The sequence below is a fragment of the Phocoena sinus genome, chromosome 10, assembly GCF_008692025.1.
Source record: "Phocoena sinus isolate mPhoSin1 chromosome 10, mPhoSin1.pri, whole genome shotgun sequence".
Classification (NCBI taxonomy): Eukaryota; Metazoa; Chordata; class Mammalia; order Artiodactyla; family Phocoenidae; genus Phocoena; species Phocoena sinus.
Window position 1 is genome coordinate 3,208,082 of NC_045772.1, and position 19,294 is coordinate 3,227,375.

The window sequence follows — 19,294 nt, forward strand, 5'->3', positions numbered from 1 at the left end:
AGCCAGTGGAGACGGGCACTTACTGATCCAATCAGCAAGCTGCTTCACGGATGGCTCTTCAGACAGGTCTTAAAAGTGAGGATGTTGACAATAAACTTACCCCTCACGTGAAAAAAGCAATGTGTGGAATATAATACTGTAAATCAACTCTACTTCAGTTAAAAGAAAAAAGCAACGTGTGAGCTCACAGACCCAGAGAACAGACTGGTGGCTGCCAGAGGTGGAGCAGGGTGCGAAATGGGTGAAGGGGTCCACAGGCACACACTTCCACTTACAAGATAAGTAAGTCCTGGGGATGTAACACAGCATGGTGACTGAAGTTAGTAACACTGCACTGCTGATGAGAAGGTTGCTTGTAATCTTACAAGTTCTCATCACAAGGAACAAGCCTGCAACTGTGTGGGGATGGACCTTAACTAGACTTCCTGTAATCATTTTGCAATAGATACATAGAGCGAATCCTTAGGTTGCACACCTGAAAGTAATATAATACGTCAATTACACCGTCATAAAAGCACAATGTATGAATGGGGGGAGGAGTCTTTTGAAATTAACATGGAAAAGTACAACCCTGCCAGCCCTGCAGTCGGAGTCATGGGTCCCATTTCCCCACCTCTCCCTGCCTTGCTGCTTCTCCCCCCAGTCCCTCTCCTGTTGATGTCACCTCCAGGCTCACCGCACTGAGCCCTCTCTCCTCTCTCCCAGCTCCTGCCAGCCTATCTAGACGCCCCTCAGTCTCCTCCGTGCGTCCCGAAGCCCAGTGCTCCACCAGTTTTCGCTTCCCAGTTCACACGAAACTGTGCTCTCTCCTGACATTACTGGGCACCTCCAGTAAACACTCAAACAGCGGCCTCCAGGCTGAGCTGCTGCCGGCTCTCGGCCACCTCACCACCTCACATTAACGGGCCCATCGCAAAAATCAGCTTTGCCCCCCCACTGCCATGCCTCACCCCCACTTCCCCAGACAGGACGTGACCCTCTACAGTCAAGCAGGTACAACACGACAGGCGCGCCCCGCCTCGTGCAGCCCCTGGCAGCCTCCTGGCTCTCTCCTGTGACACCTGAAACCCACCTGCTGTCCCCAGCGTCCCTCTCTTCCTGACCCCATCACTCACTCCTCCCGTGACTTAATCTCCAAGAACAGCGATCCCAAAACCCAAGATACTTGTTGCTACATTCAGCGCTCCCTTTTTTTTAAAATTTTTATTGGCATATAGTTGCTTTACAATGTTGTATTAGTTTCTGCTGTATAGCAAAGTGAATCCGTTATATGTATACATATATATATATATATATATATCCACTCTTTTTTGGATTTCCTTCCCATTTAGGTCACCACAAAGCACTGAGTAGAGTTCCCTGTGCTCTACAGTAGGTTCTCATTAGTTCAGTGCTCCCTTCTTTACTACACAAATACTTGAATGATTAAGCATTTCAAACGTGAAGCAGTTCCAAAGACTAGAGCACATCCCCTCATAAGTGGGCGTAACTAGGCAACGCCCTCTGAGGAGCCCCCAGCGTCCCACGCCTGCCCGGCCCTGTCAGAGCGACTTACAGTCATGGTGGTTGATGAGCCCACATGTGGCTGGGACATAAAGTGCTGTAATGGCTCCATGACTGGCTTTGGCACAAGAAACTAACCCAATCTAGGGAGTAATTCTAAAGGAATCAAAACGGGGTGCAGGAGGCGGCAGCCCGGGTCTGTCTGAGACTAACCCGTAGCACTAGCCACCCCAGGACGGTAACTGGCCCGGTAAGACAATCCCCACGACCTAGACGGCGGGAGGCAGACAGTGCAGTGAATACTGGGGGGTTGGGAGGTCTCCCGCGCTCTCTTCCTCCTGAATTCTGTAATGGCAAGGCCAGACCCCTTCTGCTTCCCACCCGACCGGCTGGCCTCGCCACCTGCAAACACGCGCACCTGACAAGAGAAGCAGGTGCTGAGCGCCTCCTAGGGGCTGCCTCCCGCCTCCAAGGTCCCGTGACGCCGAGGGACCCCTCCCCTCTCCAAGACCCAGTCCTCCGCCAGCCTCTCCACGCACACCGTGCCCACGCCCTCTGACAAGCCCGGACACTGCAGAGGGTTTTCGGCCTAGGATCACAGGCACTGAACATCGTTTGTCTCGCTGCGTGTGAGCCTGGGCGCCAGCAAGAGCACTCTGTCCTTGAGGCTAGTAGAAACGCTCACGGAAAGAAGGCTCATGGCAAACCCTGCAGCGAGCTGTGTGAGGGAGCAGGGCGAGAGCGGCCCGGGGCACATCTGAGAACCGTGTCACGGTCTGGCCCCCGCAGCACGGGCCAAGCTCGAGTGTGCAGCCCGGGTGAGAAGGAAGACGGCGGGCCATGCCCGGGCCGGAACACTCTGGCAGTGCCAGTGAACTCCAGACCCCGGGAGGATGGACCACGGGGAACAGAGCATTCATGCGGTCAGGAGCCCAGAAGTGCACAGGGCGGCGTAGAGAAAGGGCTCTGCCCTCCGCCAACATGCTTGAGTTCAAAGCCAGCTCGCTCACTGCTCACCGAGGGGCCTCGGGCAGAGGGCAGCAGAGGGGCGAGAGGGGCGAGGGCCCCCTGCCCAGCTGCCCTAGTAACACTAACAGCAGCTTCAGCCCTGAGCCCTCATAACCCCAGTAAGAGAATCCGTAACCGTTCTAAGCAACTAAACTCGCCGACAGCGCGCCTTCGCCACCTTCAGCACTCAGGCTGGGATTTCCACGTGAATCCCCCCAAAAGAGGAAACAGCATCAGAATGAGGGAACAGAAGGAACAGGGACACTCAAAACAGAAGTCCCCTGCAGCACGGAGCCCAGAAATGGGAAGAACCCAGGCTGCCCCGTCCCCTCTGGGCCTCCTGACCCTCTGCCTCTCTCTGTGAGGGGGGGAATGTCTGGGTGAACCCAGAAGCTGCCCCTCTCACCCCTGGAGAACCGGGAAAGAGGAAGTCAGTGTGCAAGGAACCGGGTCCCACCCCCAGCCCCAGGCCAGGCCCACCACCAGCTCAGCTGCAGCCTGTAAAGTCTGGAAAGGACCCCTCAGCATTCCCGCTGCTGCTGGCCCGAACCTGTGTGTCAAGAGCCTGAAACAAGGGAGGTGCTCAATAAGCAGGCCCAGGTATGAGGTGTCACTACAAGGCCAGCACCATCTCCATCCGCGGCTCCACCTCCCGCCTGGGGCGCAGAGCCAACACCTGCCCACGGATGTGGTTCACAGCCACTCTCCCCGGAATCCTCCAGAGGGAGAACCAGGCGGTCGGTCGTGTCTGCACTCCCAGGGCCGAGCACGGAGGCATCCCCCACGTGCAGCCCAGCCCTTCCAAGGCCGGGACCCCCGCTGCACCCAGAGGGTCCCTCACACTGCACGTGTTCCACTGAGGAGCGGCTAAGCCCAGGAGTGGCAAGATGCTGGAGCTTCCGGAGAAGGCCAGGCGGGGACGGGTGTCACGCCCTGGCCCCCGGGTCACCGTGCCGTGCCGCTGCCCTTGTCCTAGCTGTACGTGGGCCAGGCAGGGCCACTCCAGTGGGAACAGAAAAAACGGAGGCGAGGGCTCCCGGCGCCTGTTCTGTTCATTTCCACCCCCAACCTCTGATCTCGCCTTCACAGTACTTAGGGGAGTGAAACACCTCCTCCAGCTCTCATTTTACAAAATTTTAAAAAAACAGAACAAATCCAAAATCATCAGGGATTTTTTTAAAGTCATTTTTGTCCTCATCTAAAATTAACCCAAAAGAGTCCAGACTTGCAACATTAGATAAACATTTAAGAGGGGGAAAAAATGACTTCATTTTAAATTTATTTTTTCAAAATGTTTCCAGACAAAATAAAAGGTGTTTCATAACATGAAACATGACCACTGGAAAACAAACAAGTAAAACAAACTATGTATTTAGCCAAACCCCACCCTCCGGTGCTTCCACAGTGCTCAGCACAGCAAGACCATCTCCACTCATGGGGGGCAACCAGACCGGACTCCCCCCCCCCCGCCCCGCCCCACAAAACACAAAGTCACTGCCAGAGCACAGACTCCTGGGCTCCTCGTGACAGGGAAAACTAGGAATAAAGAGACACTCCAAACATCCACTCCAAAAGCACCAGCAAGAAAACAAGGCAGGTCTATAAAAACACAAGACAGGAGAGCAGGTGGGGCAGCAGCTCAGAATTTCTCAGAAAAGAAAGGCGGGGCCTCCACTTGGCCCCTGGACCCGAGAGGACACGGAACAGAGAAGACCCCTCTGACTAAACACGCTTTGCAGAGGTCACCAGTGAGGGCCCAGCCCACCCGTGAAGACTGGCCGAGGTACCGGCCCACGTTCAAGTGCAGGACCCCTTCCCCACCCGATGTCCCTCGGGCACACTTCCCTGCCCTCCACCGACCCCGCAGGGCTCTGCTTTCCTGCAGCCGCTGTAACAGACTTACTGCCTTTGAACATTCCCACCCATCATCTCAACACTCTGAAGGTCAGAGGTCCGGCATGGGTCTCCCTGGCTGAAGTCCAGGGGTCGGCCCGCTGCATCCATTCTGGAGGCGGTCCTGGGGAGAATCCATTTCCTGCTCATCCGGGTCGCTGACAGAATTCAGTTTCTAGCAGGTGCGGAACCAAGGTCCCCGTCTTCCTGCTGACCAAAAGCACAGGCTGCTGCCCGCTCCTAGAGGCCACCACGTGCCCTGGCTCGGGGCCCTTCCTCCATCTTCAAAGCCAGCAACCACAGATCAGACGGAGCCACCTGTGTCCAACCTCTGATACTTTTAAGAGCTGATGTGACCGCGCTGGGCCCACCGGATAATCCACGGCAACCTCTCCATCTCAGAGGCAGCTGACGAGCAAACTTAACTCCATCTGCAAAGTAATTCCCCTTTGCCATGGGACTGGCACGTCACAAGCTCTGAGGATGAGGACGTGGGCATCTTGAGGGGCCCCCACCCCTCAGGCCAGAACCCTGGGGGTCACCTCAACCCCCAACACCCTGCCCGTCAGTGACCCCTTTGAGGCCCACCGCAGCTCGGGCCCGGAACCTGTCCACTCCCCCCGCCCACTGCCGCTGCCCTGGTCCCCACTTCCCATGCCCACTTCCTCTCACCCTCTCTTCGAGGCGGAGGAACAGAATGAAGTGCTTCCTCATGGCTCTCGGGACCAAGACCCAATTCTTCTCCGGGGCCTGGACGCCCTGCATGCTCTGGACCCCGCACACCCCTCCTCACTTCCTCCTCGGGGTCTCCCTGCGGAGAGCTCTGACCCGGACCCCGACCCCGACCCGCACCTCTGCGTGGCAGGCTGGCCCCTGCTCCAGCCCCGGGTCCCATCCTAGGCGAGACCTCCTCGGGGGGGTGGGGGGGAACGTGGCATTCTACGGATGCGGGGCTCCGGTGTCCTGCCCCCATCACCAGGCTGCGGCCGTGGGAGCCTACAGACTGCTTGTGTATCAGGTGTTCACCGTCTCCTTCGGCCTGAGGACCCCGAGGCCCACGCCTCTGCTCAGCGTTCCCTGCGGTACCTGGAGCACTGAAGGTGCTCCAGTATTTTCTGAATGAACTGTCCCCCGCCACACTCCTCTCCTGCAGCTGACGACTGATGGTGGCCTGTGGAGACGACAGCTGAGCTGAGTGTCCCACTTGTTCAGGGCCGCCTCATGGCTGTGACAGCTGTGCGCTGAAAGCTGCCAGGGCCAGGACACTGTGAGTGGTCTTCTGCTCCATGTCCACCCGAGCACCCATGGCCCTGCCATATTCAGTCACGGCCTTTCTTGCTGCCACCGCACGTACAAATGTCACCCTTCACATGCCCCGGCGGCCCGCCTACCCTGCTGTCAGCAGAGCACACTGGCAGGCAGAGCCGTGCTAAAATAGCAAGCGTCGGGTCCACGCTGAAAGGCTGCCTGTGTTCTCACACCCAGTGTGCTATGATGTCGTCTTGGCATTTCAAGTTAAGTGTAGCAAGAATGCCAAGTGCGACTGCAGACAGCCACAGCCCCGTGGGAGCCAAGCAAGTCAATGGCCCACGAAAGAACAGGCCCAGAGAGTCAGAAGCTGAACCTTTTCTGATTATCATCAGCTTCCCGATCCTTATCAAACCACCACCGCCTCTCACTCGGATGTTCACAAAGCCTCCTAACTGGCCTCCCTGCTTCCGCCCTGGCCCTCTCGGCCCCCCAGTCTACCTGCAACAGGGCAGCCAGAGGAATCCCGCTAAACCAAAGGCAGGGCCTGCCGCTGCCATAATCCTCCAAAGGCCCCCCCTTCACTCGGAAGAAAACACTGGGAGTCCCTGTCTTTCCTGGGACCGTGAGGCCCACCACTCCCACTTTTCAGGCCTCGTGCCCCACAAGCCTCTCCCCCCCTCAGCAGTGGTCACGCCGGCCCCCCCGGGCTTCTCCTCGGACACACCAGCATCGCCCCCGAACCAGGGCCTTTGCACGAGCTCACCCCTCTGCCTGCACGACTCTTTCCCGGCCACCCAGGGGGCCTGTTCCCTCACCTGCTGCAAATCTTGCTCAAATGTCACCTGCTCTGTTACAGCTTACCTGGTCACCTTATCATCCATGACACTATCCCCACGGCACCTGCCCCCGAAAGATCTATCCCGCTTCCCTGCTCTGTGTTGATAGCAGTCATCACCTTCTGACAGTTAACTCTCTACTTAGCTATTCTCGGGGGACTCCCTGGTGGTCCAGTGGTTAGGACTCAGAGCTTTCACTGCCAAGGGCCCTGGTCTGATCCCTGGTCGGGGGCTAAGATCCCACAACCCGTGAAGCACAACCTAACTTAGTTATCCTCTGCCTCTCCCACTCGGCTGTTAGCTCTGTGAGAGCACAGATTTTGGTCTGTTTTGTTCACTGATGCATCTCTAGCACCTGGAACCATTACTGGCACATAATCTGGGTTAAATAAATATTTGCTGAATAAATAAATGATCAGACTCTCAAAACTGGTCCGAGAGGCTTCTCTCCTTCTCATCTAAGAGAACAGGGTTAGGCCAAGCAAACATCGTCCTGTAGGTCACAACCACTTAGGTCTAATGCAACTCCCTAGGTTACACATGCAGAAACTGATGGCCCCAGGGGCAATATGAGGAAGGTGAAGGTCACAGAGAGATTAACAGAAAACGATGGCTAAAACCTGGACCACCCAATGCCCAGTCAGACGTCTTTCCACCATATCACACATCCTGCCTCATCCAGAGAAGAAGCTTCTAAGAAAGCATCAACCTAATATATAATCTAAGGACCAGGGTGTGCACAGAATAGGGGGATCTACCAGCAAGACCACCTCGTGCGGCGTGAGCCCTTGGCCAAATCACTCAGTCTCTCCAGGTTAATCTGGAAAACAGTTTGGATCAACCACACTTACAACCACAACCACCACTTACTGATTTGGCAGTAACAATGCGAAGATGAGTAAGGCACGCTCCCTAAACACGCAGAGCTCACCGTCTGGTGAAGAAAACAAGCGCTTTCCAACACTGAGTGTGACGCACAATGGGGTACGTTAGTCCAGACTGCATGAAAACTGGCCAGCCCTGACCAGGAGGTACACTGGAGGCGAGTTCTTGAACATCTTTAAAAAGTAAGCCCAGGGCTTCCCTGGTGGCGCAGGGGTTGAGAGTCTGCCTGCCGATGCAGGGGACGCGGGTTCGTGCCCCGGTCTGGGAGGATCCCACATGCTGCGGAGTGGCTGGGCCCGTGAGCCATGGCCGCTGGGCCTGCGCATCCGGAGCCTGCGCTCCACAACGGGAGAGGCCACAGCAGTGAGAGGCCCGCGTACCGCAAAAAAATAAAAATAAAAAAAAAAATAAGCCCAGCAAGGACTTCCCTGGAAGTCCAGTGATTAAGACTCCGCGCTCACAATGCAGGGGCACGGGTTCCATCCCTGGTCGGGGAACTAAGATCCCACATGGCACACAGCGAGGCCAAAAAGGTAATAAATAAATAAGAAAAATAAAAAGCCAGGCAAAGGAGAGGGAAGGGAGGAAAAGAACATTCTGGCCACAGCTATGAAAGCATGAAACTGACAGAGGCATCACACAGCAGGTACAGCGAGGATCCTACAAGTCCATCAGCACCCGTGAGGGCAAAGCTCAAAGCAGGGAGGGGCGGGAGATGGGGCTAAAGAATTGAGCGGGCTCAGGTCATAAAGGGCCTTAGACATCATGCAAAAACACTTAAGCTTCTCGGCATGGCATTTCGGGGAAAACAACCAAGGGGCTTTAAACCAGCCTACCTCATCGAGTGTCAGAGTGTGCTTGGAGGACAGAGTGTGCTTTGTAAATTCTAAAACACCAGAGACACGAACCTTTGCAGAGCGCCAGGAATAGCGCCTGGCAAACAGTAAGTGCTCGGTGAATAGCAGCCGCTACTGTCATAGGAATTATTACTAAGGAATTACTAATTATAAAGGACTGCGCTATACAAAAGAGCCTTTGCCAGTTCCATATTTTATGGTGGGTGTATTCTTCCTCCTTTGAGTTTCTCTGGGTTGAGGCCCACACTCAAAAAAAGTTAATCACAGGAACCACTCAAAAGAGCTGGCACGACCGGTGGAAGCCAGCTGGGAAGTGCAGCACCGAGCTTGTGCAGGTAAAGACCAGGTACGCGGCCGGTGGTCACCACAGGGAGGTCATCTACTGACAGGGAAACGGGCACACCTTTGCGACTCCTCCTGTCGCCTGAAACGGCAGCACTGCCAGAGATGAGACCACAGGAGGCGAGGGGCACGCAGTGGCTGTGCAGGCCTTTCCGGGCGAGCCGACCTCTCCTCCTCGCCCTGCCCTCTGCAGTGACAGCCTCCAGGAGGCCTCCAAGACTCCACTCCAAGTCTGGGACTATCACACGGGAACAACTCTCAAAAAGGCCTAAGGCACAGCACGGTATCGGAGTCCAAGGAAAAAGCAAGGCTGTCTTTGGGAATGCAGGATTTCACAGAAGAAAGTTGAGGACAGTATTATTTTCCTGTGGCTGTCACAACAAATTACCACAAACTTAGCAGCTTAAGACAACAGAAATTTATCCTGTCACAGAGCTGGAGGCTACAAGTCCGAAGTCAAGGTGTGGGCAGGGCCATGCTCTCTCTGAAGGCTCTAGGAGAGGATCCTTCCCTGCCTCTCCTAGCTCTACTGGCTGCCAGGAATCCTCAGCCTGCCTTGGTTTGTAAAGGCATCACTCCAGTCTGTCTCCATCTTCACATGCCATCTTCCCTGGGTCTGTCTCTCTGTGTGCAAATTTCCCTCTTCTTATAAGGACACCAGTCACTGGACTAGGGCTCACTCTAATCCAGTGTGACCTCATTTCTCATTTTAACTTGATTCCATCTGCAAATACCCTATTTCCAAATATGGTCACATTCACAGGGTCCGAGGACCTGAATTGCGGGTGGGGGGGGGGGGGGGGGGGGGGGGGGGAGCACTACTGAACCCAATACAAGGACAAATACCCAAGAGACACAGTCATCAATCCAAAGGTTTATTCACCATTATAACTACACACAGGAGCTCGAGTATTCTCACACCTCAGCTGGTTGTTAAGAATCAGAATCTATTTAGATGGAGGAGGAACCAAAATCTCAATACCTAAAAACAACACACAAAAGTTCTGCTGCCACGTGGCTCCTTTCCTTGGAGTCTGTGTTCTACAGCATGTGTTCCTGTCACTGCTAGGACCTCCTATTCTCTGCTATCCCAGAATTTTCACATCATCCTGGACCCTGACATTGGTTTTGATGAAACCTCTTATTGTTCTTCAGTCAAGCACAGTCCTAAGGACTTCCCTGGTGGCACAGTGGCTGGCTAAGAATCCTCCTGCCAATGCTGGGGACACAGGTTCAAGCCCTGGTCCAAGAAGAGCCCACATGTCGAGGAGCAACTAAACCCGTGGGCCACAACTACTGAGCCTGCACTCTAGAGCCCACGAGCCACAACTACTGAGCCCGCGTGCCACAACTCCTGAAGCCCACACGCCTGCAGCCCGTGCTCCACAACAAGACAAGCCACCACAATGAGAAGCGACACACCACAACGAAGAGTAGCCCCCGCTCGCCGCAACTAGAGAAAGGCTGTGCGCAGCAACGAAGACCCAACACAGCCGAAAATAAAATATAAATAAACAAATTTATTTATTTAAAGGAAAAAAAAACCCACAGTCCTACAGAGTAAAATAGGGTGCCTGGCCAACTTCAGTGACCCCCTCCAAAGGTCGCTTTTCTGAGCAGTCAGGAACTCATACTGCTAACTCCCAGACCATTCTGAAAATTAAACCTTCTGACTGGATACAGTGCATTCCAAAGTTTACAATTCTATCACTCAAACAATAGTGTTTACTATGCAACACTTACGAATAAACTGTGCTTATGAATGATTCTACTTGGAGTTAAGACCACAATTCTTAATTTTCAGTATCTCAGATTTAGTTTCCAAACTGATCAGTGTGTAGAAATCTTGTAGTTTGTCTATTTTCACCAGCAGCTGACTTTATCCTAGGTGTTTTCCCCGTCATGTCTCCCATGTTTCCTAGGGCCCTGGCTGGGCTGGGTGACACATCAGAGGAGGACTTTGGAGTTGTACAGCTTCCAGGTTGCACCCAGGTCGCTGCAGGCACTTAACTAAAAAAAAAAAAAAAAAAAAAAAAAATTTGGTTCCTGCTGCTGACTCAAGACAGGAGTTGGCTTTGAAGCCAGAAAGTGGGAACATGGAAATCCACAGGGAGCCTCAAGTATTCTTCCTCGCCCAGGGCAAAAGCAGCAACCCAGGAGAGAACGAGAACGCCAATCAAATGGGTCAAAACCACCACGCCCCCTGCAGAAACCGAGCTCGCCAGCGGACGCAGACTGCCCCGGCCACTTTCCTCACTCCACCAACTCCTCGCGGCTGGAGAAGAGTGGGTTCCTTGCAGCTTCCCCAGGGGTCCGAGGAGTTTCGCAGAAGAGAGCCTGCCGGTCTCGGGACAAGCCTGCCGGCAGCTCCTCCTCTTTTCTGGCCTCGCTCCTACGTGCAGCCACTGTCACCTCCCAGACCCCACGATCCGACCCCCAGGACACCCCGAGCAGTCTCCTCAGAGCCCAGGTCACCCCTCCCCAGACCCCGACTCCACCGCAGCCCAGCGGGCTGAAGCGCCCACCTGACCTCTGACCTCTGACCCCGACCCGGGTCCCCGTCACACTCACCTGCCCGGGACCTTGCTGTTGCTGCGCTTCCAGAACTGCTTCCTGGCCCCGTCGCTGGCCATGGCCTCTCCTCATCCCTCAGACCCGCAGCCCCGACACCCCGAGGGCGGCCAACCCGCCCCGGCGGCCCTTTCCTGTACCCCGGGTGGCCCCCTCACTGATCCCGGGATTCCAGAGAGTAGAGCCGAGAGGCTCTTCCGCCTCCCTCCGGAAGTTGTAGCTCCGCGCACCCGGAAGTCCCGCCTCCGACCCAGGCGCGCGTGATGGACGCGGCGGATCCTGACGTCACTAAAAGGCGTCTAAGGGGCGGTGCCGCGGAGGAAGTGCAGCTGCCGGGTCGTCCTTCTAACTGCCCGCTTCTAACTGGCCTGGTGTCCGGCCCAGGGTTCTCCTACGGCGCGAAGCGGCAGGACAATGGTCCTAACCCGAGGGCGAGGCGACGCGGAGACCGAAAGCACCCGGCTGCGGGTGGTGGTCGAGGAGGTGTCTGTCGCCCGCACTTGCTAGGGATCGGTAAATACCAAGTGGCTGACTTACCGCTGCAGTCAGTGAAGCCAGGTGAGAACCATGAGGAAGTGGTCGGGGCTTGTGAGGGGCACGGGTGGTGGGGTCCGGGGAGGGGGCAGGTGGGTCGGGGAAGGAGGGGGTTGGCAGGCTTCGGCTGAAGCGTGAAGATTCCCGCACCGGAGACTTGGCCGCGGGCGGCTATCGGCGCTTGAAACGTGCAGGTAAAATACACCCAGGACTTCAGTACCAAAGAAGGAATGATGACGCTGATTTTTATGTTGAGTACACGTTGAAGTAAAATATTTTGTGTATTGGATTCAATAAATGTATTGCTAAAATTATTTTCACATTCCTTTTTTTTAAAGTAGCTAACGGAAAATTAGAAGTTACATATGTGGCTGCATTATATTTCTGTCGGCGGTAGACCTAACCCGAGAGGTCAGGGACCGGCATTTTGGAAGGGAGCGCAGTGCGGCTTTGGGAAGCCGCTTGACAGACGCGTGCCAGTTCTTGATGATATTTTCTGATTAAAGTTTTCCGTGCCTCCTCACTTATGATAAGTAACACTGATGTAGTACTTGCTGTACGCAGGGTATTGTGCTAGGTACTTTACGTGTGTTATCTCAGTCGTATGCCAACCAGCGCCTCAGTAAAGGCCACCCCCAGCCCTCAGAGCAGAGTGCGTGGCTCTCTCAGATCCCTTGCAACACTGAGTTTTCTATCCTGTCTTGTAGTAGCAGAGGCTTCCCACAGCCCTTGTCCCTGCCCTGGAACATTTACTGCCTGTCTTTCTTCCCACGGAGCCCGTAGGGTACTGCAAGATACTGCTGGGCGGGTGAGACCTGTGTCTTCTGCTTCTACAGCTAACACAGTAAGCGTTTGTTAAACGGATGACAACCATGGGAGCTCTCCAGGGAACCCCTTCTGTCACAGCCACAGAATCTCCCTGAGGTGATTGCAGTGGGTCCTTGGGGATCCCCCGTTGACAGAACCTCAGTAGACACTCAGGGCTACGATGCTGTACAGCCTGAGGAACTGTCCCGGCATCCTGTCCTTTCATGACCTCAGTGAATCTCCAGAGATGTCCTGATAAAGCCTCAGTGGATCCTGAGGGACCCCTACCTGGACATAGCCTCAGGAAGCCTCCTGGGATCCTTGGCTAGTGGGGCTCAGGAAGGCCCCAGGGATCTCTTCCCAGTAAACAGCCCCGGGGCCTACCCAGAGGTCTTCCTCAGTGATCAGCTCCTGACAGCCTCAGGGATGCCCTGCCGACAGGGGATTTTCCCCAGCTCAATTTAGCTTCTTGCAAGAATCAGTGAGTGGGGTCACAGCAGAACTAAGATAGTAGCGTTTAGGAAGGGAAGATTGACAGCAGTCGGCGAGCGACTGATTGGATGTAATTATAACATCTTAGGTTTGGTTGCTCCCCATAGCTTACCTAATGCTTTCCTGTCTCCTATCTCTTAGGGGACGGAGTTAGTTACAGGGAGACTAAGATTGACTCGAAGGCTTCAAGACTATCTGAGCAAAGGATTACTATTACCACCGACAGAAACCTCAAAGCAAGCAGTGAGCCTGTTTGCAGCCAGGTTTATGGTTGGTGTAGGACATGTTGGGTTTGAGGTCAGATGTCAGGCCTCTGCCAAGCACTAGGTTAGAGGACATATTGGTCTCCAGGTGAGGAGACGGGGTTACACAGGGGAGGACAGGCCAGGGCGAAGTCCCAAGACCGGTGGGGCGGGCGTAGGTCAGCATCAAGAACGACGTAATCAAAAAACATAGTCAAGTAGGAATCTCCAGAAATGGGTTCAGGCGGGGGCGTGTGGTAGAGATGGATGTGAGGCAGTATCTGGAAGAAGGCGGGGCGTGTGGTAGAGATGGATGTGAGGCAGTATCTGGAAGAAGGCCAGTCGTGTAAGCCGGAGTCCTGCGGAGGTAGAGTTGAGGAACGGGACCCACGCAGGAGTCAAACAGGACGTATGCATGAGCACACAGAGTGGATGAGTGAGCCTTTATTCACCTGAGTGGCAAACGTAAGAGGCTTCCTTTCACTGAGATTCAGGCTACTGTAAAAACCAAGGACATACCATTTCACGCTTAACAAACAATTTAAAAATCTCTCAGTGCCAAAATTGATGAGGGTGTGGACTTACGAGCAGTACATAAATCAGAGTGCACCGATTCACTGCCGGTGGGAGCATAAGTTCATTCAGTCACCTTGGACAGCCGTCTAGCAATTTCCTGTAGTTAAAGATGCGCATACCCTACAAGCCAGTTGTGTACCCTAGAGCCACTCGCCTGTGTGCAAAGACAGGAACGTTTATTGCAATGTTGCTCCTGGGGAAAACTGATCAATTACACGTAGTTTTCTGGAGAATGCTATAGGATAGTAAAAAATGAATGGTACTTACATATCAACATGAATGGATTTCACAAGCAATGATGAGTGCAAAAAGTTGAATGTGAATGCAGGTAGCATGATACCACTTCATTCCCTTTTTTTAGAGTAAAAAATACTAAAAGCTGAATTCCGGAGTGTGGTTGCCTCTGGGTGTTGGTGGGGACTTCGATCAGTGAGGAATTTACAGAGAGTTCAGTTGTTTTATGCTTTATTTCTTAAGGCAGATGGACTGTGTTCAGGTGTTTGTTTTATTCTTTATGACTTTTGCATGTATAAATTGTTTCATAATACATGAAAATGTAATTAGGGAACTCTCACCCTGTTATGCACTGAGCTACCTCAAGCGCTTTTTGGAAAAGGCAAGCATAAATGCTGCGGCAACGAAGGAACAGCGCTGAGGCTTGGAGGAGTCAGGTCCACTGATAGGTTTGTAGCTATTGTTTCAGGTTGAGTAGCTATGACGGGACAAAATGCAACCAGGAACGTCATTGCCGAAGCCAGGGGACAAGAGAAAACTGGGTGCTGCCTAACAGGTGGGGGTTAAGGATGGCAAGATCTGTGGTGCAGGCTGGGTTCCCCAGGAAGCAGATTGTGAGACACATATTTCCATGCAGATGGCTTACTGGGGAGAAGTTAAACTGGGAGGGGCCGACCCCGAAGGATGGCCCCCAGAGATGTCTTGAGATGAGCCCGTGGAGCCTTTGCACAGCTGCATGGACGAGTCACTGAATGTGGGCTGCCCCCTGAGAAGGTGCGTAACCTCGGGAGAGGAAGTGCCTTCTGCCGGGGTCAGGTCCCAAGGAGGCACTTATCTCCAAGCCATCAGCAGCCAACACTGCCAGCAACTGAGGGGAATGAGAGCCTTCGTCTTCCAGGAAGAGTCTGGGCCGTGTGATGCCAGCGCGTCTCCGGCAGCCCGCCCTCTGCCCCACGCAGATCTGCTGGCTTCACGTAAGTTCACCGTCTAGGAAGACGTCTCCAGGATTCTGGTTGGTCCCTTTCCTGGATAAACTTCCAGGAGGAAGGTTGACGACGTGATCCTGGAGCCACAACAGTCACCGTCCCTCCACCATCACCTGTTGTAGACGCCCTCCCGCTGCCAACACTAACCCTGCCCCTACCTGGTAGCACCTCTGTCACTTACCTGTTGGAGTGATCCAGACTCTCATCCTAGAGGCCTCGGAGCCACTGGCCACGGACGGTGCCCCCTCAGGCGTGGCTGCTCTACTTGCCCACATGCCATTAATGCTGGTCAGAGAAACACCCCAGTGGCTCATGTAGGTGCCACACGTGACCTTGCTGCCCTCACCACACAGGAGCACCCCTGCCTCCCCCATGGTGAGGAGACACCTCTCCTTGCTTGCTAGTTTCCTGGCACAAGGAGCCCCCAGTGAGTGAACTTAAAGTTCAGTGAGACTCTCGCTGTGTCCTTTTCTGAAAGCATTCCCACTCTGGGATTCGGGACCTCTAGAAGAGGCCAGAATTGTGAGAACAGGAAACACAAACTCCCCTGAGAGTGACGACAGTCAGGGCCCCCTGCTCCCACCCCTGGCTCCTGCACCCGCGCCCTCTCTCGGAGGGGCCACGGCACCATGCAGGGCCGACACCACATCTTGAAGGGCGGCGCCCCAGGTTTCATCGCTCTGTCAGGGCACAGCCCTGGGGGGCGCGGAGCCGTGTGCTCACTACCACCACCTCCTCGGCTACAAAGTGGGACCCTTGGGCCAGTGCGAGGCTGTGCACGGTTTCCTGTGGATGCATCGGACAGTCTGAGACCCACAAATGGGAAACGTGTGTTCCAATCATACACAAACGGAGACCAGACCAGAAAATTCCCTGAGCAGACAAAACCAGTTTAGTCACACAAGCCAAGCTCAATTTAGCTTATTTTCCAAGACAAGCGAGGCAAACGTGACCTGGGTCACTTTTTGTTCATTCTTCTGCGAATCGTAAGCGAAACTTAAATTGTTCCCCAAAATTGATATAAGGAAACCACTAACCAGTTCCTTTCATTTAACAAAATTGTAACCAATCACTGTGAAGAATAAACACTCGCTGCCTCCAGACTATGTAAGCTGCTTTATAACATACTGTGAGCCTCATTCCACGTGGTCACGGGGCACCTCTGCCGGCCCGCTTGGATCACCTACCTGCCACCCCTGAACCAATCTGTGTGGCCTGGAAATGCCACAGCAGCCTGGTCAGTGAGCATGCCCCTTTGTAGCTAGGCGTGGAGGCGTGGCCTGGGCGCTGGGGAGAGACCTCAACACCTCCTGCCGTACCAGCACCACCTACAGCAGGGGCCATGTGACAGAAACTGACCTGACGACCTAAATGTGCTGCTTGGTCTGTCATTACATTGTTAATTGGACAAAATATATGCCATGTCTGATAACAGTATTAATACACGGAAATCTTATAAATGAGAAAGTGGAAGACCCCAAGGGGGAACAGCCTGATTCCGTAACTAAGTATATATTTTAAATATATACATCAAAGGACATATTCAAAGAGGAAATACAAGCGGTAAATGAACAAATGAAAATGGGACTTTTTTTTTTTTTGGCTGTGTTGGGTCTTTGTTGCTGCACGCGGGCTTTCTCTAGTTGCAGCGAGCGGGGGCTACTCTTCATTGCAGTGCACAGGCTTCTCATTGCGGTGGCTTCTCTTGTGGAGCACACGCTCTAGGCTCACAGGCTTCAGTAGTTGTGGCACACAGGCTCAGTAGTTGTGGCACGCGGGCTCAGTAGCTGTGGTACACGGGTTTAGTTGCTCCGCGGCATGTGGGATCTTCCCAGACCAGGGCTCGAACCCATGTCCCCTGCATTGGCAGGTGGGTTCTTAACTACTGTGCCACCAGGGAAACCTGAAAACGGGACTTTTTTTTTTTTTTGGCTGTGTTGGGTCTTTGTTGCTGCACGCGAGCTTTCTCTAGTTGCAGCGAGAGGGGGCTACTCTTCGTTGCGGTGCACAGGCTTCTCATTGCGGTGGCTTCTCTTGTTGTGGAGCACGGGCTCTAGGCTCACAGGCTTCAGTAGTTGTGGCACGCAGGCTCAGTAGCTGTGGTACACGGGCTTAGTTGCCCTGCGGCATGTGGGATCTTCCCGGACCAGGGGTCAAACCCATGTCCCCTGCATTGGCAGGCAGGTTCTTAACTACTGCGCCACCAGGGAAACCTGAAAATGGGACTTTTTAGTAGTTTTTTAAGTAAAAAAATAAATACCACGTATCAATACACCGGCAAAGATGAAAAAGGATGATGTGGATCACAGTGCCAGGAAGTGGTGTTGGTGGGAGTGTAAACAGGTGGGTGTCCCATAGGCGAAGTACAATTTCACAAGATGAAGCAAAAGCCCTGTGAGTGCACATATGCTTTGATGCTGCAACTGCTCTCCTAGGAATTTATCCTAAGGAATTGTTGGACAAATGAACGAAGATACATACGTGCTCTAACATTACTGAAAACAGTAAAAAGTTGGAAACAATCTAAATTGTTTCCAGGCCCACTGCAAATGAAACGGGTTAAATGAATTATGAGACAACCAGCGTAACACAGTACAGCCATTAAAAATGATGACCTCCATCTTCATTTTTTTTAACAAGGTTCACAATTTATTGTTAAGTGTTGAGAGTCAGGTTACAAGTTTTATTGGGAAAAGTTTAACGTGTAGACCCCCCAAAAAAATTCTAGAAGGTCATTGGGTCAGTTAAGATGTTTCCGGATGAAGAAAACATAATTCAGCTGATTTAAACACTAAAGGGGATTGATTGGTTCAGTGCCTAGAAAGTCCAGGTACGAGAAAGGCTTTTGACACAGTCCAAAGCGGGCTGCAGACCCATTTCTCTGCAGTGGTCTGGATTCTGTCCCCCTTTGTGGGCAGACTTGGTCTCAGGCTGGCTTCCCTCATAGTCACAACTTGGCTGCCAGCTGCCACCAGGGCAACAGGCGTCCTTGTTCACAGCCAGGGGAGTGAGAGAGGGTTCTGTTTCCCAGGAGCTTCACTCCGATGGCGCCATCCCTGAACCAATCACAGTGGCCAGGAGAATGCCTGCACTGCCCAGCTGAGACTTAGCTGCCCGCTATTCCTTAAGCAATCACTTGGTAAAGGAGGGTAGCCTTACTCTGCACCTGCTGGGATTTGTGTTCAAATTTTTTTTTACCGATAGGGAAAATAAAGTAGAAAGACCCCTGCTATAAACTGCTCTATTTCTACGTAATGTTTTATAGCCAAAAATAAGTGACTGTCACCTGTATCCCGCTAACCTGCAAAAAACACCTCCTCCACCCTCCTGCCCGCCCTGCTGCCCTGCTCTGCTCCAGCCAATGGGAGTGTTCCCGGGTCACACCCGGGTTGCTCACTATCTCTCCGAAAGAGGTGCCGTCTGGACGCCGTTCCCCAAGCAGTGTCTGAGCCCACCCTTGCTCGCTGCAGCTGCTCAGAACATTTGCTGGTTGAATGGACGGCTGTGGAGAGGCTGACGCCCTGCACGACGCTCCGTCCAGTACTCCCACGCCCCCAGAGGAAGGCGGAGGCTGGGAGAGGCTGGTGGGCTGGTGAGTCTGCCTCCCGGATCCAAGATTGGGGTGAACGTTACACTCCAGAAACTTCAATCTGATCAGATACACGGGGAGGAAAGGCAGTCGGAAGGAGAAGAGCCTAGCCAGGACAGGCACAAAACGCTCTGAGGGCACTGGGAGCAGGGCAGTGTTGTTGCTGTCCTTTACATCCAGATGCTTAGTGGCCCAGAACAAAATTAAAATTCCGGAATCCAGTCTTCATCCGCCCAGTTCTGTGATTCCAGCAACAAGCCCCAAGGCTCAGGGATACACCGTGGGGTCTGCACTGGCCATTCCTCGCCATCCTCCCGCTTCCTGGATGACCTGCAGGTGTGACTGGTTCTCCCAGAGAAGGGCGCTGGCTGCCCAGCCAGATCCCCCTGGGACATCACAGGCGGCTGGGGACCAGCCCTTCTGGGGCAGTTAGGCTCAGTAGTGAGAGATCTGAAAGCAGCCCCAGGGCACAGCTGCTGTGAAGTGACCCTATGGCACCACCCAAGGGACTTCTGCACACTTCAGTCCCTCCATCACTGCATGTCCCAGGGCAGGGCTGGGCAGGGCGCAGACCGGACCTGGGGTGGAGGAGAGGAGCCCCAGGGGACAGCCCCAGGGGACGGCCCCAGGTTGGGCCTCTGTGCAGGAATCCCGGGTCCACCTCCTGGAGCAAAGCAGGCACAGTCCT

At 53.9% G+C, this 19,294-nt stretch overlaps 1 protein-coding gene across 3 annotated transcripts in view; it reads right to left on the minus strand.

The window, feature by feature from the left end:
* Window positions 1-11,376, minus strand: part of TBC1D22A (TBC1 domain family member 22A) — a 326,523-nt gene extending 315,147 nt beyond the window's left edge. For 2 of the 3 annotated variants that reach the window (XM_032646232.1, XM_032646233.1), the window contains exon 1: window positions 11,147-11,356. In XM_032646232.1, coding sequence (XP_032502123.1) covers window positions 11,147-11,208 — 62 coding nt within the window. In that variant the 5' untranslated portion in view covers window positions 11,209-11,356. Of the gene's footprint in view, window positions 1-11,146 lie in introns of all 3 variants that reach the window. The other variant, XM_032646231.1, reaches the window with a different exon arrangement.
* Between the last annotated feature and the right edge of the window lie 7,918 nt (window positions 11,377-19,294).